Source organism: Heteronotia binoei, chromosome 4, assembly GCF_032191835.1.
Source record: "Heteronotia binoei isolate CCM8104 ecotype False Entrance Well chromosome 4, APGP_CSIRO_Hbin_v1, whole genome shotgun sequence".
NCBI classification, from domain to species: Eukaryota; Metazoa; Chordata; class Lepidosauria; order Squamata; family Gekkonidae; genus Heteronotia; species Heteronotia binoei.
This window is the reverse complement of record NC_083226.1, coordinates 13032276-13053002: the sequence shown is the minus strand read 5'-3', so window position 1 is coordinate 13053002 and position 20727 is coordinate 13032276. Positions and strand designations below refer to the sequence as shown.

Genomic DNA, 20727 nt, shown 5'->3' with positions numbered 1-20727 from the left:
ATCCCGCCCTCCCCTAACAGGCTCAGGGCAGCTTACAACAGTTAAAAACAAACATAATTTTTAAAAAAAGATATACAGTAAAATAATTTCCATAAATTTTACAATCATTACGCCCAAGAGAAGTTATTGCAATGCATTAATCAAAACTATTTTAAAAGGCAGTGAATTTATGCATTGAATCATAAGGTTCCAAAAAGGCAGATAGATGACAAAATAAAGAGTTTCAGCAGGAACAATAATGGCATCTCTTTATATGGGCAAATGTAATAGGGCGGTTTTCAGCAAGGGAGGCCAAATAATTGGGCATCCGCCACTTCAACCAAAGGCCTGATGGAACAGCTCTGTTTTACAACCGACCCAGCAAAACTGCAATAAGTTTCATTCCACTCCTGATTTCCAGGAGTGGAATGCCAGTAGGAGCTCCTTTGCATATTCGGCCACACACCCCTGATGTAGTCGATCCACCAAGAGCTTACAAAAAAGAGCCCTGAAAGCTCTTGGAGGATTGGCTACATCAGGAGTGTGTGGCCTAATATGCAAAGGAGCCCCTGCTAGAATTCTATCTCTGGGCCCTGCACTAAGAGCCCTGTAAGCTCTTGAAGGATTGGCTACGTCAGGGGTGTGTGGCCTAATATGCAAAGGAGCCCCTGCTAGAATTCTATCTCTGGACCCTGCACTAAGAGCCCTGTAAGCTCTTGGAGGATTGGTTACATCAGGAGTGTGCGGCCTAATATGCAAAGGAGCTCCTGCTAGAATTCCATCCCTGCTGAGCCCAAGTGAGAGCATGTTCCACCAGGTCGGGGCCAGGCTGGAAAAGGCCCTGACCCTGGCTGAGGCTAAGCTGGGCTGGGGACGGGGACAGCCAGGAGATGTTGGTCAGCAGAGCACAAGGCTCTCTGAGGGACATATGGAGAGAGACGACCTTTAAGATACAAGTGGGAATGGAGATCTTAGTTCTTGTATCCCAGTCAGAAAGTGAGAGGGGGGGATTCTGCCCTTAAGTGTTTCTCGCCCGGTCTAATAAAGCAGATTATTCTGTGCATCCTGAGTTCCTTCTTTGCAACACTCCCTTTAGATTGGGATAGAAGGGATCAGGGAGCTCCGCTCGTACTTGGATGTGACGAAGGGAGCTTTGACTCTGGAAAGCTCATACCCCGAAAATCTCTGTGGTGCTCCTGGATTCAAATCTTGCTCTTCTACAGCCCAACACAGCAACCCACCTGAAACACTGTGAGGTTAATTTCTGAACCCCGGGGGTTTGAATTGTTCCGGTGTGTGTATTTATGTATTTATTCAATTTTTAGCCCACCCTTCCCATAGAACAGGCTCAGGGCAGGTTACACCATAAAAACAATCGACAGTAAAAAAAAAAAACAATAAAAGATCAATTTAAGATACCTATATAAAACTAAAACAAAAAAGTTAAAGGTAGTCCCCTGTGCAAGCACCAGTCGTTTTCGACTCTGGGGTGACGTTGCTTCCACAGCGTTTTCACGGCAGACTTTTTACGGGGTGGTTTGCCATTGCCTTCCCCAGTCATCTCCGCTTTCCCCCCAGCAAGCTGGGGACTCGTTTGACGACCTCGGAAGGATGGAAGGCCGAGTCGACCTGGAGCCGGCTACCTGAACCCAGCTTCCGCCGGTATCAAACTCAGGTTGTGAGCAGAGGGCTCCGACTGCAGTACTGCAGCTTTACCACTCTGCGCCACGAGGCTCTTATTATATAAAACTACAGAGTGACAACAGAGACTAAAATGGCAGGTTCTGCCTCACAGACATGGCCTGTTGTCCAGGTCCAGCAGGTCTTATATCACTGGGATCGAATGAAGTGGGGAGGCTGGTAACAAGTGACGCCCGCTACCTCAGCTGAAAGCCTGGCGAAAGAGCTGTGTTTTACAGGCCCTGTAGAATTGGAGCAGATCCCGAGGGCCTGGATCTCCTTGGGGAGCTTATTCCACCAGGCAGGGGCCAGGACCAAAAAGGCCCTGGTCCTTGTCAAGGTCAGATGGACGTATCACCAGAAGTTGTTGCGTTGCTGATCGTAAAGACCTTTGGGGCTCATACATGTTAAGCTTCATTTTAACCTCACATTCAAATTGAAATCGTGTCAAAGGCAACAATCCTTGTATTCTTACTCCGGAGGCTTGCTTTGTAATTTGTCTTGCAGGTGTGGGGAAGTCCTCGCTGGTTCACCTGCTGTGTCACAATCAGATGCTGGGAAACCCGTCTTGGACGGTGGGCTGCTCTGTAGACGTCCGGGTAGGTGAACCGCTTAACTCATGGCCGCTTTGGGGTATTGTGTGTTTGAAAGTGCGTGAGAAGTGAGTCGTGTAATTTAACCGGTGCTAAATCCCTGAAGCCTAATTGGGAAAGTAAAAAACAGTTAGGTTAGAATGGATAAAAGGAAGTACTTCTTCACCCAAAGGGTGATTAACACAGGGAATTCACTGCCACAGGAGGTGGTGGTGGCTGCAAGCATAGACAGCTTCAAGAGGGGATTGGATAAGTATATGGAGCAGAGGTCCATCGGTGGCTATTAGCCAGAGGGTATAGATGGAACTCTCTGTCAGAGGCAGTGATGCTTTGTATTCTTGGTACTTGGAGGGTGGCAACAGTGGGAGGGCTTCTAGTGTCCTGGCCCCACTGGTGGACCACCTGATGCCACCTGGTTTTTTGGCCGCTATGTGAAACAGAGCGTTGGACTGGATGGGCCATTGGCCTGATCCAACATGGCTTCTCTTATGTTCTTCTGTGACACAGAGTGTTGGACTGGATGGGCCACTGGCCTGATCCAACATGGCTTCTCTTATGTTCTTCTGTGACACAGAGTGTTGGACTGGATGGGCCATTGGCCTGATCCAACATGGCTTCTCTTATGTTCTTCTGTGACACAGAGTGTTGGACTGGATGGGCCACTGGCCTGATCCAACATGGCTTCTCTTATGTTCTTATGTGACACAGAGTGTTGGACTGGATGGGCCACTGGCCTGATCCAACATGGCTTCTCTTATGTTCTTATGTGACACAGAGTGTTGGACTGGATGGGCCATTGGTCTGATCCAACAGGGCTTCTCTTATGTTCTTAAACAAACCCCAGTAAAGGTGGAAAAAAACTTGGACTCATGAAGCTGAATCGGACCCTTGGTCCGCCACAGTCAGTTATTGCCTGCTCACACTGGTAGTGCCCATCTGGGCTCTCAGGCTGAGGTCTTTCCCATCACCTACTGCCTGGCCCTTTTACTTGGAGATGCTGGGGATTGAACCTGGGACCTTTTGTATGGCAATCAGAGGCTCTTCCAGTGAGCCGCAGTCCCTTCTCGGGGGGCCAAGTATTGTAATTGGATAAATGGAGTCACTGATCAGTGTCAGAACCCTTTTCCCCCCCACAAGAGCTGAAAAGGTAGGATTAGTAGACTACGTCTAACCTCTTCTTGGATTGTTTCGATGAGCAACCGTGTTGATGTTCTGCAGTAGAACATCTAGATTCGAGTCCGGTAGAACCTTAGAGACCAACAAATTTTCAGGGAACGAGCTTTTCCTCACGAAAATTTGATTTGTTTGTGGTACGTGGCACAGTGCCAGATTCTGCCCCAGTTCAGCCTCATTAGCAGAGAAGGACTCCTTGGGAGTTGGAGAGTCCATGAGCGGAGAGGAGTCCCAATGATTCCTCCAGACTTCTTGCACCCCCCAGGACTTCCAGGAGGAAACCACCTGTCTTCTCTGAGACAACCAGCTCCCATTCAAGCTTTGAGAAGATCACGCGTACACACTCCGCATTCATTTTTGCCTTCTACCAGTCTTCCTTGGGAGCAAAGGACTCAGTGCTAATCTGGAGCAGGCAGAAGAACACACATTTAGTAGGGTCTTTCCTACTCTAGCTGCCCCATAGGAGGAAAATACCCTTCCTTTAAATCCTGGCAGGATTGGGGACCTAACTCTCCCTGCAGTGAAGCAGGGACACGACCAAAGACTTCCTTCTAACTCTTCAGCTGAGTCTCAGGCAAGGCTGGTTCAAGAGTTCTCTGACCCAGGTTGTCCTGGGCAGCTCCCAGCCCTCTAGCTCCGTCTCCTGCATCAGGGGTTCCCCAACCTTTTAAAACCTTAAAACTTTCCCTATGAAGAAAGGTTGAAACGCTTGGGGCTCTTTAGCTTGGAGAAAAGTCGACTGCAGGGTGACATGATAGAGGTTTACAAGGTAATGCATGGGATATAGAAAGTAGAGAAAGAAGTCCTTTTCTCCCTTTCTCACAATACAAGAACTCGTGGGCATTCGATGAAATTGCTGAGCAGCCAGGTTAAAACGGATAAAAGGAAGTCCTTCTTCACCCAAAGGGTGATTAACATGTAGAATTCACTGCCACAGGAGGTGGTGGCGGCCACAAGCATAGCCACCTTCAAGAGGGTTTTAGATAAAAATATAGAGCAGAGGTCCATCAGTGGCTATTAGCCACAGTGTCTGTGTATATATAAAAAATTTTGCCACTGTGTGACGCAGAGTGTTGGACTGGATGGGCCATTGGCCTGATCCAACATGGCTTCTCTTATGTTCACCTGGGGGCACCTTTGGGATTCTGAAAGGAGGTGGTGAGCGCTGCTCCAAAATGGCTGCCTCAGGAGGTGGAGCCAAATGGAACACTTCCCTCTCCGCCATCTCCTGGGAAGAAGGGAATCTTGAAGGGGGGATGGACCATACACTGACTCAAGGGAAGCCCAGGTGCTTACCTGCCCTGCTCATCTTGCAGTAGAAACCACTTTCATTTGAACGAGGACAGCCGATAACAAGCCCTGCCTCGTGGTGGGCCCACCCACTTTCTCAGAAGTTTGGTGGGCACCAAGGGAAGGACTGGCGGGTGCCCGTGTACCCACGGGCATCATGTTGGGGAACTTTGTCCTACGCTGAGGGTGGGCTCCAGCCTAGCCTCAGAACTGCCCACCAGAGACCTTGTGCCTCCCCCCTCCCACCGGCTGCCCAGTTAGAGGGCTGGGCGTGGTAGCTATGTTACCTCACACCCTGTATGTTGACAGCGTTCCCAGGAGATGGTGGAGAGGGAAGTATTCCCTTTGGCTCCACCTCCTGAGGCAGCCATTTTGGAGTAGCGCTCACCGCCTCCTTTCAGAACGGGACCGTGGGGTAAAAGCGTGTGGCTTCATATTGCAGCAGTTTGCTTTTTAACTCCCGAGTCAGGTTATTTGATGTCCTACTTATTGTCAGATCCACGACTACAAAGAAGGAACCCCAGAAGAGAAGACCTATTACATCGAGCTGTGGGATGTCGGCGGCTCCGTGGGCAGTGCCAGCAGCGTGAAAAGCACTCGGGTTGTGTTCTACAACTCGGTCAATGGTAAGGTACGCTTTCCCTCCTCCTTTTTCAGCAGTGCAGTTGTATGGAGTTGGCGAGCATTGCCCCGTTTGTCGTTGCACCTTGCATCATCCTCCGTTAGAGACGGGAAGGGCATACCAGACCCAGCTCTTTCCCTCTTGAGAGCCAGTTTGGTGTAGTGGTTAAGTGCGTGGACTCTTATCTGGGAGAACCGGGTTTGATTCCCCACTCCTCCACTTGCAGCTGCTGGAATGGCCTTGGGTCAGCCATAGCTCTCATAGGAGTTGTCCTTGAAAGGGCAGCTGCTGTGAGAGCCCTCTCCAGCCCCACCCACCTCACAGGGTGTCTGTTGTGGGGGAGGAAGGGAAAGGAGATTGTAGGCCGTTCTGAGACTCTGTCCTTGAAAGGGCAGCTGCTGTGAGAGCCCTCTCCAGCCCCACCCACCTCACAGGGTGTCTGTTGTGGGGGAGGAAGGTAAAGGAGATTGTAGGCCGTTCTGAGACTCTGTCCTTGAAAGGGCAGCTGCTGGGAGAGCCCTCTCCAGCCCCACCCACCTCACAGGGTGTCTGTTGTGGGGAAGGAAGGGAAAGGAGATTGTAGGCCATTCTGAGACTGTCCTTGAAAGGGCAGCTGCTGGAGTTCTCTCTCAGCCCCACCTACCTCACAGGATGTCTGTTGTGGAGGGAGACGATATAGGACAGTGATGGCGCACCTTTTAGAGACCAAGTGCCCAAACTGCAACCCAAAACCCACTTATTTATCGCAAGATGCCACCACGGCAATTTAACCTGAATACTGAGGTTTTAGGTTTAGAAAAAACAACTCACAGTGAAGTTAACAAACTGAAAGAATATTTGATCTGGATAGCATTTGTTGAGGAAACCAACAAAACAGTAACATGTCAGAATGGGAGAATGATGGTGAGAGTGTCATAAGGCAACAAACGGAGGCTGTTCATTGCTCTGTTGCTTGCAGGTCTGCGTTAAACGGAGAACATACCTTTCCCAGAGGTGTTCCTGTCCGCCTCATTTACTTTTGAACATGCAACATACATTATAAACATTCTAGTTTGCCAGTAGGAAAAAAGAATACATTAAAATACAGCGTGTTTAGTAGGAGCTGGTAGCTAGGCTGTCCAAATGGGATCTGATTCATATGCCCACTCTGCCGTGGCAGCTTGCTGGGAAACCTTGGACCTCTAATATGCTCTGAGTTAACCCATCTCATAGGTTCGTTGGGAGGACAAAAGAGAAGGGGAGAGTGTGTCAAACCACTTCAGTGTCCTTTTGGCAGGGGATGCATGATGTTAGTTAATAAATTAAGTTGATGAAAGGAGTCCATTGATTTATATGGCTAAATCTGAGTCCACAGCACCTTAGAGAAAAAGATTTTTGAGAGTCAAAGCTCCTTTTATCTAATTGAGGGAGCTCTAATGCTGGAAAGCTTGTGCCCCCTTCTCCAAATCTTGTTGGTCTCTAAGGTACTCCTGGGTTCAAATACTATGGACCGTAACGGCTACCCTTGGAAACTTCAGGGATAGTCTGAATTGTATTAACTAGGAAGTCTGATGTGAGAAAGGAGGGCCAGTTTGGTGTAGAGTAGGGGTGGCCAGCGGTAGCTCTCCAGATGTTTTTTTGCCTACAACTCCCATCAGCCCCAGCCATTGGCCATGCTGGCTGGGGCTGATGGGCGTTGTAGGCAAAAAACATCTGGAGAGCTACCGTTGGCCACACCTGGTGTAGAGGTTAAGTATGTGGACTCTTATCTGGGAGAACTGGGTTTGATTCCCCACTCCTCCACTTTCAGCTGCTGGAATGGCCTTGGGTCAGCCATAGCTATCACAGAGTTGTCCTTGAAAGGGCAGCTTCTGGGAGAGCTTCTCTCAGCCCCACCTACCTCACAGGGTGTCAGTTGTGGGGGAGGAAGATAAAGGAGCTTGTGAGCTGCTCTGAGACCCTGAGATTCAGAGTGAAGGGCAGGATATAAATCCAGTATCTTCTCTCTTTAAACTAAAACTGCAGTCCTGTGCATGTGTAGAGAGTAGATGTCACAATGCTCACTGTAGATTACTTCCGAGTAACCATGGAGAACAAGCCCAATGAGGAAAGGCTAAGGCACTTGGGAATATTCAGTCTGGAGAAGAGGAGGTTGAGGGGGGGAGGCATGATTGCTCTTTTGAAGCATTAGAAGGGCTGCCACTTAGAGCAGGGCAGGGAGCTGTTCCTGCTGGCAGCAGAGGAGAGGACTGGAATAGAAAAAACTTTTTAACAGTAAGAGTTGTTCAACAGTGCAATCGACCCCCTCACTGGCAGTCTTTAAGCAGAGACTGGACAAACACTTGTCAGGGATGCTCTGAAAAACCAGAACAGCAGTGCAACATTTCAAAAACATCTTATCAACAATCTGCCTTGTGGTCCCTGTAGCCTGAAACAGCTCTGCTCAGATATTGCTATCAGAAGCATCGTATTTGAAAGTAAGGAAGCCTGTAGTTCCTCACTTTTCCCTCCTAAACCAGAGGAGATCCCGGCCGCTGTTTCTGCCAGATTAGTGGGATACAGCATTTCCTGTAATAAACCCACATCCCTTTAAAAAACCGTGCTTGATTCAAGGTCCTGATCTCTCCTCCCCACCCCTGATCTCCACACACCCATGCTCTCTTCTTCCCTTCGGCTTGGACCATGCCACAACAGTTTTGAAATATGAAATGCAACCAGGTCTTGGCCACATGAAAATGGGAAGCTGCCTTATACCCATCTCTCTAGTGCAGGGGTGGCCAAACTGTGGCTCAGGAGCCACCTGTGGCTCTTTCACACACATCGTGCGGGCTCTTGAAGCCCCCACCAAAGAAGGCATTTGTCTCTTTAAACCCCTTCTTCAAGCCAAGCCAGCCAGTGACTTGGAGAATGCATTTAAAGTTCAAGTGGCTTTCTTTCCACCTCTCTCTCCCCCTCCCCACCTATTTTCCTTCCTTCCTTCTCTCAGACATCTGACATTAGTGTCTGGTGGCTCTCACACATCTGACATTTATTCTATGTGGCTCTTACGTTAAGCAAGCTTGGCCACCCCTGCCCTAGTAGGTCCCATCTAACCCCCTCCTTAAAACTGCAGAAACACCTGCAAGGAATTTTCCTCTGTTTGTTGTGCTTGGGGGTGCATTGTGGTTGCACCTCCCCGCCATCAGAATGCCAAAGGTGCCCACGAGCTCAAAAAGGTCAAAGTGCCCTGTTGTCTCTCTGAAGGAGGCCCAATTGGGGTTGCCAGGTTTGGGAAATACCTGGAGATTTGGGGGAAGGAGCCTGAGTTTGGGGAGAGGAGGAACTTCAATGAGATATGACTTAAGAGCCTCATGCACGGGCCAGGGGGGGCGGGTCGAGGGAGCATGCGTGCCATAGGTTCGCCACCACTGAGATAGGAGATTGTAAGCCGCTCTGAGACTCTTGAGATTCAGAGTATAGGGCGGGATATAAATCCAATATCATCTCTTCTCCTCCTCCTTGCCTGTCTCTTTACAAGCCCTTCCGGCCTCGGTCCAAAAGGGGGAGGGGAATATAACATTGTTCACTTCATCCCTCACACTCTGCTCTGTGGAGCCTGGCCACACGTGTCTTCCTTGCCCACCCTCCACAGCTATCTAAACAGGGCTGCACAGTTTGCACGCGCCTTGCAGGTCCCTCTATGGGACCAACCCCAGCCCCACTCCTGCTGGGGAGGCTCCAGTGTCCGTTCAGCAGGAACCTGCCCAGCCACCTCCCCCTGACTTCAGCAGCAGCCAACTGCTAGCCGCACCATGCCAGCCTTCAGAGCAGCCGCCAAGCAGAGCTGGTAAGCCCCTGTTTAGTGAGCCAGTTTGGTGTCGTGGTTAAGTGTGTGGACTCTTCTCTGGGAGAACCGGGTTTCATTCCCCACTCCTCCACTTGCAGCTGCTGGAATGGCCTTGGGTCAGCCAGAGCTCTCTTATCTGGGAGAACCGGGTTTCATTCCCCACTCCTCCACTTGCAGCTGCTGGAATGGCCTTGGGTCAGCCAGAGCTCTCTTATCTGAGAGAACCCCGTTTGATTCCCCAGTCCTCCACTTCCACCTGCTGGAATGGCCTTGGGTCAGCCATAGCTCTCTTATCTGGGAGAACCAGGTTTAATTCCCCACTCCTCCACTTGCAGCTGCTGGAATGGCCTTGGGTCAGCCATAGCTCTCGCAGGAGTTGTCCTTGAAAGGGCAGCTGCTGTGAGAGCTCTCTCAGCCCCACCCACCTCACAGGGTGTCTGCAGTGGGGGAGGAAGGGAAAGGAGATTGTAGGCCATTCTGAGACTCGTCCTTGAAAGGGCAGCTGCTGTGAGCCCTCTCAGCCCCACCCACCTCACAGGGTGTCTGTTGTGGGGGGGGGGGAAGGGAAAGGAGATTGTAGGCCATTCTGAGACCCTGTCCTTGAAAGGGCAGCTGCTGTGAGAGCTTTCTCAGCCCCACCCACCTCACAGGGTGTCTCTTGTGGGGGGAGGGGAGGTAAAGGAGATTGTAAACTGCTCTGAGTCTCTGATTCAGAGAGAAGGGCAGGGTATAAATCTGCAATTCTTCTTCAGTTCTTCTTCTTCTGTCCCCATATACCTATATTGGCAACACACCCTCCCCTGTTGCGCAAACCCCATTTCTCCCGCTATCGTTGCATAAATTATCTCCCGCTTCGTCTTTCATCTTTGACGTCTCTGAATCCTTTCCAATCAGAAATGTCACAGGAAAGAACAGTCTGTGGTAGTTGCTGGAAAAGGGGCGTCTTTGCCTGCTGTGCAGAAGCCGGCGTGTGGCACAGTCTGGAAGCAGCCTCTGTGCCCTTAATTGACATACCGTGGAAATACAAGCCAAGGGCCGCCACTGGGCTGGCTGCGAATGCTAAAGCTTGCTTGTCGGATCCTGCAGTACTTGCAAGTGAAAAGAGATCACGGATCTTGACCCCCTTTCCCTTAACAGCCAACGGAAGTGTCAACCAAGCGTGGAGAAATTTTGAGTCTCCCTAAAGAGAGAACTTGTTTTTTCTCTTTTGTGCTCATTTTAAGCTCTGGTTTTCACTTGTTCTAGTAGCCCTTATAAGATGCAGTTTTGATTTGTATGCTTTAATTGATTCACTGCCTCAGTGACCCTATGGGGGGGCAGAAAGGCGAGCTAAAAAACTTTATAATAAAACAGGGACATATAACGACGATAATATGTGATACGTGCTGTACGTTATCCAGACCGAATGGATTCTTTAGTCCCAGCTGTGTCTTCCTTGAGAAAGAATACACTGTTGGTCCTGGGGACCTAAAGACATGGGCATGTCTGCATGTCTGAGGCTGCCAACCGGCTAGCCTCACATTCAGGGAGAGCCGGTTTGGTGTGGAGAGCCGGTTTGGTGTAGTGGTTAAGTTTGCGGACTCTTATCTGGGAGAACCAGGTTTGATTCCCCACTCCTCCACTTGCAGCTGCTGGAATGGCCTTGGGTCAGCCATAGCTCTGGCAGAGGTTGTCCTTGAAAGGGCAGCTGCTGTGAGAGCTCTCTCAGCCCCACTCATCTCACAGGGTGTCTGTTGTGTGTGTGTGTGGGGGGGGGGGAGATAAAGGAGATTGTGACTGCTCTGAGGCTCAGTCCTTGAAGGGGCAGCTGCTGTGAGAGCCCTCTCAGCCCCACCCACCTCACAGGGAGCTCTGTTGTGGGGGAGGAAGGGAAAGGAGATTGTGAGCCGCTCAGAGACTCTTCGGAGTGGAGGGCGGAATATAAATCCAATATCTTCTTCTTTCCTCAGTTGGCATGTGGGTCCATTCCCCTCTTCAGCTTTTGCTCTTTAGACTCTCCCCTTTTTCTTCTTTCTTCCCCCTCCTGCAATTCTCTTGCAAAGCAAGGCAGGAGGTCAAACATTTTTCGGATGACACGCTTTGTGAGAATCACCTCCCCAGGAGGACTTCCTGATTTCCCAGCTGCGACTTCTAAGCCTTCATCCTGCAGCCAGGTATTTAGCCGAGCATAATAATACACCCTGATCGCAAAAGTTTTGGGGTGTCGTTAAGAACCTCCTTGATCTTCTGATCTGATTTTGGTGAATTTCGGAAGACGCCGCTTAATAAACACTCATCCCTTTCCTTCCTTAGGCATCATTTTAGTACATGACTTAACCAACAAGAAGTCCTCCCAGAACTTGTATCGATGGTCTCTGGAAGCTCTCAACAGGGACGCGGCCCCCTCAGGTGTCCTGGTGACAAACGGGTGAGTGTGCAGCGATGCAGATCCATCTTAACTTCCCTGGGTCACCAACCAAGGGATGAGAGACACGGTGAGGTTCTGGAAAGGGAAAGAACTGTGTTCACGTTGTAGGGTCATCCCTTGCTGGAAGAGTGCATAGCATTGGAAAAAGTGCAGAAAAGGGCAACTAGAATCATTAAAGGTTTGGAACATTTTCCCTATTTATTTATTTATTTTATTTTTATTTATTATTTATATCCCACCCTTCCCACCAAGGTGGCTCAGGGCAGCTTACAACAGATAAGTCAACATAATATTAAATTGGTATTTAAATATATAAACATTTAAAACCTTAAAAACATTAAGCATTTCAGCAGTATGCATAGCAAGGATCTGAAGAGCTACATTTAATGAAGAAAGGTGAAAATCCTTGGGGCTCTTTAGCTTGGAGAAATGTCGACTGCGAGGTGACATGATAGAGGTTTACAAGATCATGCATGGTATGGAGAAAGTAGAGAAAGAAGTCCTCTTCTCCCTTTCTCAAAATACAAGAACTTGTGGGCATTCAATGAAATTGCTGAGCAGTCGGGTTAGAACGGATAAAAGGAAGTCCTTCTTCACCCAAAGGAATTCATTGCCACAGAAGGTGGTGGCAGCTACAAGCATAGCCAGCTTCAAGAGGGGATTGGATAAAAATATGGAGCAGAGGTCCATCAGTGGCTATTAGCCTCTGTGTGTGTGTGTATTGGCCACTGTGTGACACAGAGTGTTGGACTGGATGGGCCACTGACCTGATCCAACATGGCTTCTCTTATGTTCTTCTGTGACTCAGAGTGTTGGACTGGATGGGCCATTGGCCTGATCCATCATGGCTTCTCTTATGTTCTTTTGTGACTCAGAGTGTTGGACTGGATGGGCCACTGGCCTGATCCAACATGGCTTCTCTTATGTTCTTATACATTGGATGCAGAAGGCCCCAGATTAAGGGGGGGGGGGGCGCTGCAGCTCAGTAGTAAAGCAGATCTGCTTGCTATGAAGAAGGTCCCAGGTTCAATCTCCAGATTAAGAAGCACCAGAAACTAGATAATGGGAAAGCCCTTCGCTTGAAACCCAGGAAAGCCGCTGCCAGTCTGAGGAGACAACATTGACCTTGACAGACCAAAGGTCTGATTCAGTATAACACAGAGCTTCATGTATTCCTGGAAATTCCCAGCATTGCCAGATAAAGTACCTCATGTACCCAGGTTGAGAGAGACCTCATCAGAGAGTCACTCCCGATCCGGATGGAGACTTCTGGGCTAGATGGGTCCTGCAATATTTATTTATTTTACTTAATTTCTAGTCCACCCTCCCCTGAAGAGCTCAGGGCGGTTTACATCATGCTAAAAACATACAGTACTTTGTTAAAACATCAAACTGTTAGTAATCAGGATAAACCTGATGACAGATCTGTCTTTGGTGGCATGTGTAGTTTCTCCATGGGGTGGGTCATGGGCCAGATGTGGTGGGAGACCATTGCTGTCCTCAGCTGCAAGCCTGGCAGAACATCTGGAACTGTACTTGGTCCCACAAGACAGGAGCCAAGGCTGAGGACAGCTGGACATCTTTTGGGCCAGGGGTCACCAGTAGGTTCTGATCTTGTGAGCACAAGGCTCTTCAGGAGACATACCGGGAGAGGTGATCCTGAAGGTATGTTGGCCCCAGACCATTTAGGGCCCTAAAGGGTGTTTCTTAGGGCCCACGCTCTACCTCCCTCCACACCGTAGGCTGCATGTGTCGGCTTGAGAACCTCTTCCAAGGAGTTCATAGCGCAGGGGTGGCCATTTCCTGGACTTTTGGCTGTTTCGTTTCAGCTGTTTGGGGCCAGCCATTGAAACCCTAACTGCAGAGTGACACAGGAGCTTTCTCGCAGCTGTTAGGTTTAAATAGCTGTATGGCGTCCATTTAATCCATGGGTTTGGCGCCCCTCCCCTTTCAGAACGGAAAGATTAAATGGCTCGCAGCCATTTAAACCTAACAACTCAGTGGGCCTGCTAAATAATGTTGAATAAAGAAGAATGGTTGGAGGAGGAACCAAACTTGCCGGACTGGTTCCGATGGGGTCCGTTTGGGTCAGTTCTGGGTTCGGTGCCCTTTTATAGGTTCATGCCCATCCCTAGCCTGGACCATCCAGATCAGGGCAGAGCGGTACCGGGTGTGAGTTTATTCGACTTCACAAAGGGAAGAGACCATGGCATGTCTGTCAGCATGGAATTGCCTTCCCCTCTGCCCAGGTAAGACAATAATAATAATAAGGTTGTCAGCCTTCTCTGCTTGCTGGGTTCAGCGAGCAAAAAGCCATTAAATATGGATTATCTGTCTTTTGCTATTTGGACACTTTAGTAGTTGAAGGAGCTTGTTTTCTTGCGCTTGTCATTCAGTCCTTGGTTCTTGTTTCTCATGGGCTGATGGTGTTTGAGAGATGCTGAAGATTTTATCAAGTTAACCACAGAGAAAGATCCTCCACCCTCTTAAGTGGGTTATAAGTGGCAGTGATTCCTCATAAATACTACCAAGGAGGGGAGGGCATTGGGGCTCAGTTTGATCAGGAAGATGGTCTTTTTCTTTTTTTTTGGTGAACTTGTCTAAAGATAGATAGATTATTAAGGGGTGGGCATGATAGAGGTTGTCACCTTTAGCCCATCATACTTTTTAAAATTGCTTTCTCCTATCTGGCCTCAGTGGCATGATGAAGATTTCCTTCTATCTGCTTTATATGTTTTGGTTATTTCCCCATTTTTTGTGGGGGGAATATTAGAAAGTTTGCCAAATCTTAAAGAGTTCAGCAAAATTCTCACAGGGGGTTGGAACCATGGAGTCCAGAAGCAAGATGAGAGCCAGTTTGGTGTAGCGGTTAAGTGTGTGGACTCTGATCTGGGAGAACCTTGTTTGATTTTCCACTGGCACCTGCTGGAATGGTCTTGGGTCAGCCATAACTCTTGTAGGAGTTGTCCTTGAAAGGGCAGCTTCTGTGAGAGCCCTCTCGGCCTTATCCACCTCACAGGGTGTCTGTCGTGGGGGGAAGAAGATATAGAAGATTGTAAGCCACCCTGAATCTCTGATTCAGAGAGAAGGACGGGGAATAAATCTGCAGTTGTCTTCTTCATCTTCGAGTATTGGGGAGGGGGGTGTAAAAAAGAAAGAGCACAATAAAATTTAGAGGTTCCAGAGCTCTGCTCCTGTGAGCTCCTGCCCAAAATGAGGCTACTCCCCCAGGTGATGTTAGCAGTTTTGGGATTCTGTTGAGGCTGCCCTTTGCTGACAGCTGTCTCCATTCTCTTCCTGTGCAGGGATTATGACCGGGAGCAGTTTGCTGATAACCAGATCCCGCTGCTTGTCATCGGAACCAAACTGGACCAGATCCCGGAGGCGAAGCGCAACGACGTCTTGACCAGAACGGCCTTCCTTGCTGAGGATTTCAGTGCAGAAGAAATCAACCTGGTGGGTACCTTTGTTTGTCGATCTGGGTGAAGCCTTTCGACTGTGCAGAGAGACCGTCTGTCAGGTGCTGCGCAGTCCCCATCAATGACGACCTCTGGTGAAACCAGAGTGGGTTTATTCATTAAATGAAGATATTACAGGTTCAAGACTCTGTCTTGGTGAGACTGGGGCACTAAGGCTCAGGATTAAAAACATAAGAACATAAGAGAAGCCATGTTGGATCAGGCCAATGGCCCATCCAGTCCAACACTCTGTGTCACAGAAGAACATAAGAGAAGCCATGTTGGATCAGGCCAATGGCCCATCCAGTCCAACGCTCTGTGTCACAGAAGAACATAAGATAAGCCATGTTGGATTAGGCCAATGGCCCATCCAGTCCAACACTCTGTGTCATATAAGAACATAAGAGAAGCCATGTTGGATCAGGCCAATGGCCCATCCAGTCCAACACTCTGTGTCACAGAAGAACATAAGAGAAGCCATGTTGGATCAGGCCAATGGCCCATCCAGTCCAACACTCTGCATCACATAAGGACATAAGAGAAGCCATGTTGGATCAGGCCAATGGCCCATCCAGTCCAACGCTCTGTGTCACAGAAGAACATAAGATAAGCCATGTTGGATTAGGCCAATGGCCCATCCAGTCCAACACTCTGTATCACAGAAGAACATAAGAGAAGCCATGTTGGATCAGGCCAATGGCCCATCCAGTCCAACACTCTGTGTCATATAAAAACATAAGTGAAGCCATGTTGGATCAGGCCAATGGCCCATCCAGTCCAGCACTCTGTGTCACAGAAGAACATAAGAGAAGCCATGTTGGATCAGGCCAGTGGCCCATCTAGTCCAACACTCTGTGTCATATAAGAACATAAGTGAAGCCATGTTGGATCAGGCCAATGGCCCATCCAGTCCAACACTCTGTGTCATATAAAAACATAAGTGAAGCCATGTTGGATCAGGCCAATGGCCCATCCAGTCCAACACTCTGTATCACAGAAGAACATAAGAGAAGCCATGTTGGATCAGGCCAGTGGCCCATCTAGTCCAACACTCTGTGTCATATAAGAACATAAGTGAAGCCATGTTGGATCAGGCCAATTGCCCATCCAGTCCAACACTCTGTGTCATATAAAAACATAAGTGAAGCCATGTTGGATCAGGCCAATGGCCCATCCAGTCCAGCACTCTGTGTCACAGAAGAACATAAGAGAAGCCATGTTGGATCAGGCCAATGGCCCATCCAGTCCAACACTCTGTGTCACAAAAGAACATAAGAGAAGCCATGTTGGATCAGGCCAATGGCCCATCCAGTCCAACGCTCTCTGTCACAGAAGAACATAAGAGAAGCCATGTTGGATCAGGCCAATGGCTCATCCAGTCCAACACTCTGTATCTTACAGTGGTTCCAAAATCCAGGTGCCATCAGGTGGTCCACCAGTGGGGCCAGGACACTAGAAGTCCTCACACTGTTGCCTCCCCCAAGCACCAAAAATACAGAGCGTAACTGCCCCAGACAGAGATTTCCATCTATGCCCTGTGGCTAAGAGCCACTGATGGACCTCTGCTCCAGATGTTTATCCAGTCCCCTCTTGAAGCTGGCTGTGCTTGTAGCCGCCCCCTCCTGGGACAGTGAATTCCACGTGTTAATCACCCCTTTGGGTGAAGAAGGACTTCCTTTTATCCGTTCTAACCCGACTGCTCAGCAATTTGATTGAGCGTCCACAAGTTTTTGTATTGGGAGAAAAGTACTTCTTTACAACTATATCCTTGGGCTCAGACCATTACATGTTTGAAGCGCTAGGAGCCTTTTTTTCTCTACTAGCGAAGCTTCCCCCCCCCCCCCCGCCCTCCAGCATTGTTATCATAATATAACCAGCTCGAGTCGGTCACTTCAAAAGCAGAAGCCTCCAAGCTGTGGCTTCAACTCGAAGCTGTACTACGCGCTTAGGGTGAGGAAGCGACTTGTATAACGTCACAGACCTAACACTGTTGATCAGCTAGCAAGCAGGTTAAACACAGCAATTCCACTCTTATTGCAGTTTTTGTCTGGCCCCCAAAATGGATGCTCTTACGGCAAGGAGTGAAGTGACGGAGTGGCAGCCCTGTTACCAGGGGGAACGTGTGTGAGACTTTTGCACATATTGCCACCAGAATTATGCTTTCATGAAGAGTTTGCAAAAAAGAGATAGGAAGCAGGTCTTGTTAGAGCTGGATCACACAGGATCATTGAAGTTGAAACTAGTGCGTTATACGTACAGTATATAGGGTTGCCAATCCCAAGGTGGCGGCAGGGGATCATCCAGTTTGGAGGATCCTCCTGTTTCAGGGTCATCAGAAAGCGGGGTGGGGATGCCTGATGGGCACTCCACTATTCCCTATAGAGACCAATTCCCATAGGGTGCAATGGAGAATTGATCTGTGATTACCTGGTGTTCTGGGGGGGGCACCTCACAGGGTGTCGGAGAGCTAGTTTGGTGTAGTGGTGAAGGGTGCGGACTCTTATCTGGGAAAACCGGGTTTGATTCCCCACTCCTCCACTTGCACCTGCTAGCATGGCCTTGGGTCAGCCATAGCTCTGGCAGAGGTTGTCCTTGAAAGGGCAGCTGCTGGGAGAGCCCTCTCGGCCCCACCCACCTCACAGGGTGTCTGTTGTGGGGGAGGAAGGGAAAGGAGATTGTAGGCCATTCTGAGACTCTGTCCTTGAAAGGGCAGCTGCTGTGAGAGCCCTCTCCAGCCCTGCCCACCTCACAGGGTGTCTGTTGTGGGGGAGGAAGGGAAAGGAGATTGTAGGCCACTCTGAGACTCTGTCCTTGAAAGGGCAGCTGCTGTGAGAGCCCTCTCCAGCCTCACCCACCTCACAGGGTGCCTGTTGTGGGGGAGGAAGGGAAAGGAGATTGTAGGCCGCTCTGAGACTCTGTCCTTGTAAGGGCAGCTGCTGTGAGAGCCCTCTCCAGCCTCACCCACCTCACAGGGTGCCTGTTGTGGGGGAGGAAGGTAAAGGATATTGTGAGCCGCTCTGAGACTCTTCGGAGTGGAGGGCGGGATATAAATCCAATATCATCTTCTTTTTCGAGGTAGGTCCAGTGCGCTGTGTCACACAGTGGGCCAAAACCCAGGTGCCCTCAAGAGGTCCACCAGAGGGACCAGAATTTCAGAAGCCCTTCCACTCTCAGGCATCAAAAGGACAGAGCATCACTGCCCTAGACAGAGTGTTCCATCCAGGGCCTTTTTTTTGGGGTAGAAAAAGCCCAGCATGAACTCATTTGGATGTTAGGCCACACACCCCTGACACCAAGCCAGCTGGAACTGCGTTCCTGGTAAAAAAATAAAAGCCCTAGTTCCATCTATATCTTGTAGCTAATAGCCACTGATGGACCTCCACGCCACATGTTTCTCCTTACGTCCAATACGTCTCCTTGCCCTTCCTTGGTCATGGGCTTGCCCCACCCTGTGTTTCCTCCTCTTATCTCCTGGTATGCCTCCCACGAGGGTGCATTCGGTATGGGTACTGCCAACGTTCCAATGGTTATTCCACCAGGCTTTCTGCTGCAGGAAGCGGTGCCCAGGTGGGAAAACTCATGTGCGATGGGACCTGAGTTTCAGCCATGTATTAGTATGGACGTAATGGCCGTGGTGCCTAAGAAGTGCCACCTTTTTGGGAGACTGCAGTTCCCATTAAAACTAAAACGGAGAGGCCTTTTATGTGTTTCAGGACTGCACCAACCCTCGCTACTTAGCAGCCGGCTCATCCAACGCTGTCAAACTCAGCAGATTCTTTGATAAGGTGAGGAATTCAGTTGTTTCTCGGAAGTTTCTCTTTTAAGAACATAAGAACATAAGAGAAGCCAAGTTGGGTCAGGCCAATGGCCCATCCAGTCCAACACTCTGAGTCACATAAGAACATAAGAGAAGCCAAGTTGGGTCAGGCCAATGGCCCATCCAGTCCAACACTCTGTGTCACATAAGAACATAAGAGAAGCCGTGTTGGATCAGGCCAATGGCCCATCCAGTCCAACACTCTGAGTCACATAAGAACATAAGAGAAGCCGTGTTGGATCAGGCCAATGGCCCATCCAGTCCAACACTCTGTGTCACATAAGAACATAAGAGAAGCCATGCTGGATCAGGCTAATGGCCCATCCAGTCCAACACTCTGTGTCACATAAGAACATAAGAGAAGCCGTGTTGGATCAGGCCAATGGCCCATCCAGTCCAACACTCTGAGTCACATAAGAACATAAGAGAAGCCCTGTTGGATCAGGCCAGTGGCCCATTCAGTCCAACACTCTGAGTCACATAAGAACATAAGAGAAGCCCTGTTGGATCAGGCCAGTGGCCCATTCAGTCCAACACTCTGTGTCACATAAGAACATAAGAGAAGCCGTGTTGGATCAGGCCAATGGCCCATTCAGTACAACACTCTGAGTCACATAAGAACATAAGAGAAGCCATGTTGGATCAGGCCAGTGCCCCATCCAGTCCAACACTCTGAGTCACATAAGAACATAAGAGAAGCCATGCTGGATCAGGCCAATAGCCCATCCAGTCCAACACTCTGTGTCACATAAGAACATAAGAGAAGCCATGTTGGATCAGGCCAATGGCCCATCCAGTCCAACACTCTGAGTCACGTAAGAACATAAGAGAAGCCATGTTGGACACAGTGGCCAAAATATATATACACACACACACAGAGTGGCTAATAGCCAATGATGGACCTCTGCTCCATATTTTTATCCAATCCCCTCTTAAAGCTGTCTATGCTTGTACCCGCCGCCACCTCCTGTGGCAGTGAATTCCACATGTTAATCACCCTTTGGGTGAAGAAGTACTTTCTTCTATCCGTTTTAACCTGACTGCTCAGCAGTTTCAATGAATGCCCACGAGTTCTTGTATTGTGCGAAAGGGAGAAAAGTACTTCTTTCTCTACTTTCTCCATCCCATGCATAATCTTGTCAACCTCTATCATGTCACCCCGCAGTCGACGTTTCTCCAAGCTAGAGAGCCCCAAGCGTTTCAACCTTTCTTCATAGGGAAAGTGTTTCAAACCTTTAATCAAATTGCCCTTTTCCAATGCTGTAATATCCTTTTTGAGGTGCGGTGACCAGAATTGTACATAGTATTCCAAATGAGACCGCACCATCGATTTATACAGGGGCATTATGATACTGGCTGATTTGTTTTCAATTCCCTTCCTAATAATACCCAGCATGGCGTTGGCCTTTTTTATTGCAAACGCACACTGTCTCGACATTTTCAAATACAAGTTTGGGTCTCAGAACCATAGATCTTGTCTCGGGGGTTGCTGTGTATGGTCCACCAGCAGGGGTTTGACAAGGTGAGACGTTCCAGATTTCGGCAGCCAGCCAAGGGGCTAGATCGGGGGGGCTGATGGTACCAGCAGGGCTTTTTTTCTGCAGCAGGAGTTCCTTTGCATATTAGGCCACACACCCCTGACGTAGCCAATCCTCCAAGAGCTTACAGGGCTCTAAGTGCAGGGTCCAGAGATAGAATTCTAGCAGGGGCTCCTTTGCATATTAGGCCACACACCCCTGACGTAGCCAATCCTCCAAGAGCTTACAGGGCTCTAAGTGCAGGGTCCAGAGATAGAATTCTAGCAGGGGCTCCTTTGCATATTAGGCCACACACCCCTGATGGAGCCAATCCTCCAAGAGCTTACAGGGCTCTAAGTGCAGGGTCCAGAGATAGAATTCTAGCA

General features: G+C 49.3%; 1 protein-coding gene across 1 annotated transcript in view; it reads left to right on the top strand.

Moving 5' to 3' along the window:
* Window positions 1–20727, top strand: part of RABL3 (RAB, member of RAS oncogene family like 3) — a 32001-nt gene that overhangs the window by 2385 nt on the left and 8889 nt on the right. The window contains exons 2-6 of the mRNA XM_060236799.1: window positions 2167–2258; window positions 5212–5341; window positions 11435–11549; window positions 14855–15005; window positions 18721–18792. Of these exons, the coding sequence (XP_060092782.1) occupies window positions 2167–2258; window positions 5212–5341; window positions 11435–11549; window positions 14855–15005; window positions 18721–18792 (560 nt within the window). The remainder of the gene's footprint in view (window positions 1–2166; window positions 2259–5211; window positions 5342–11434; window positions 11550–14854; window positions 15006–18720; window positions 18793–20727) is intronic.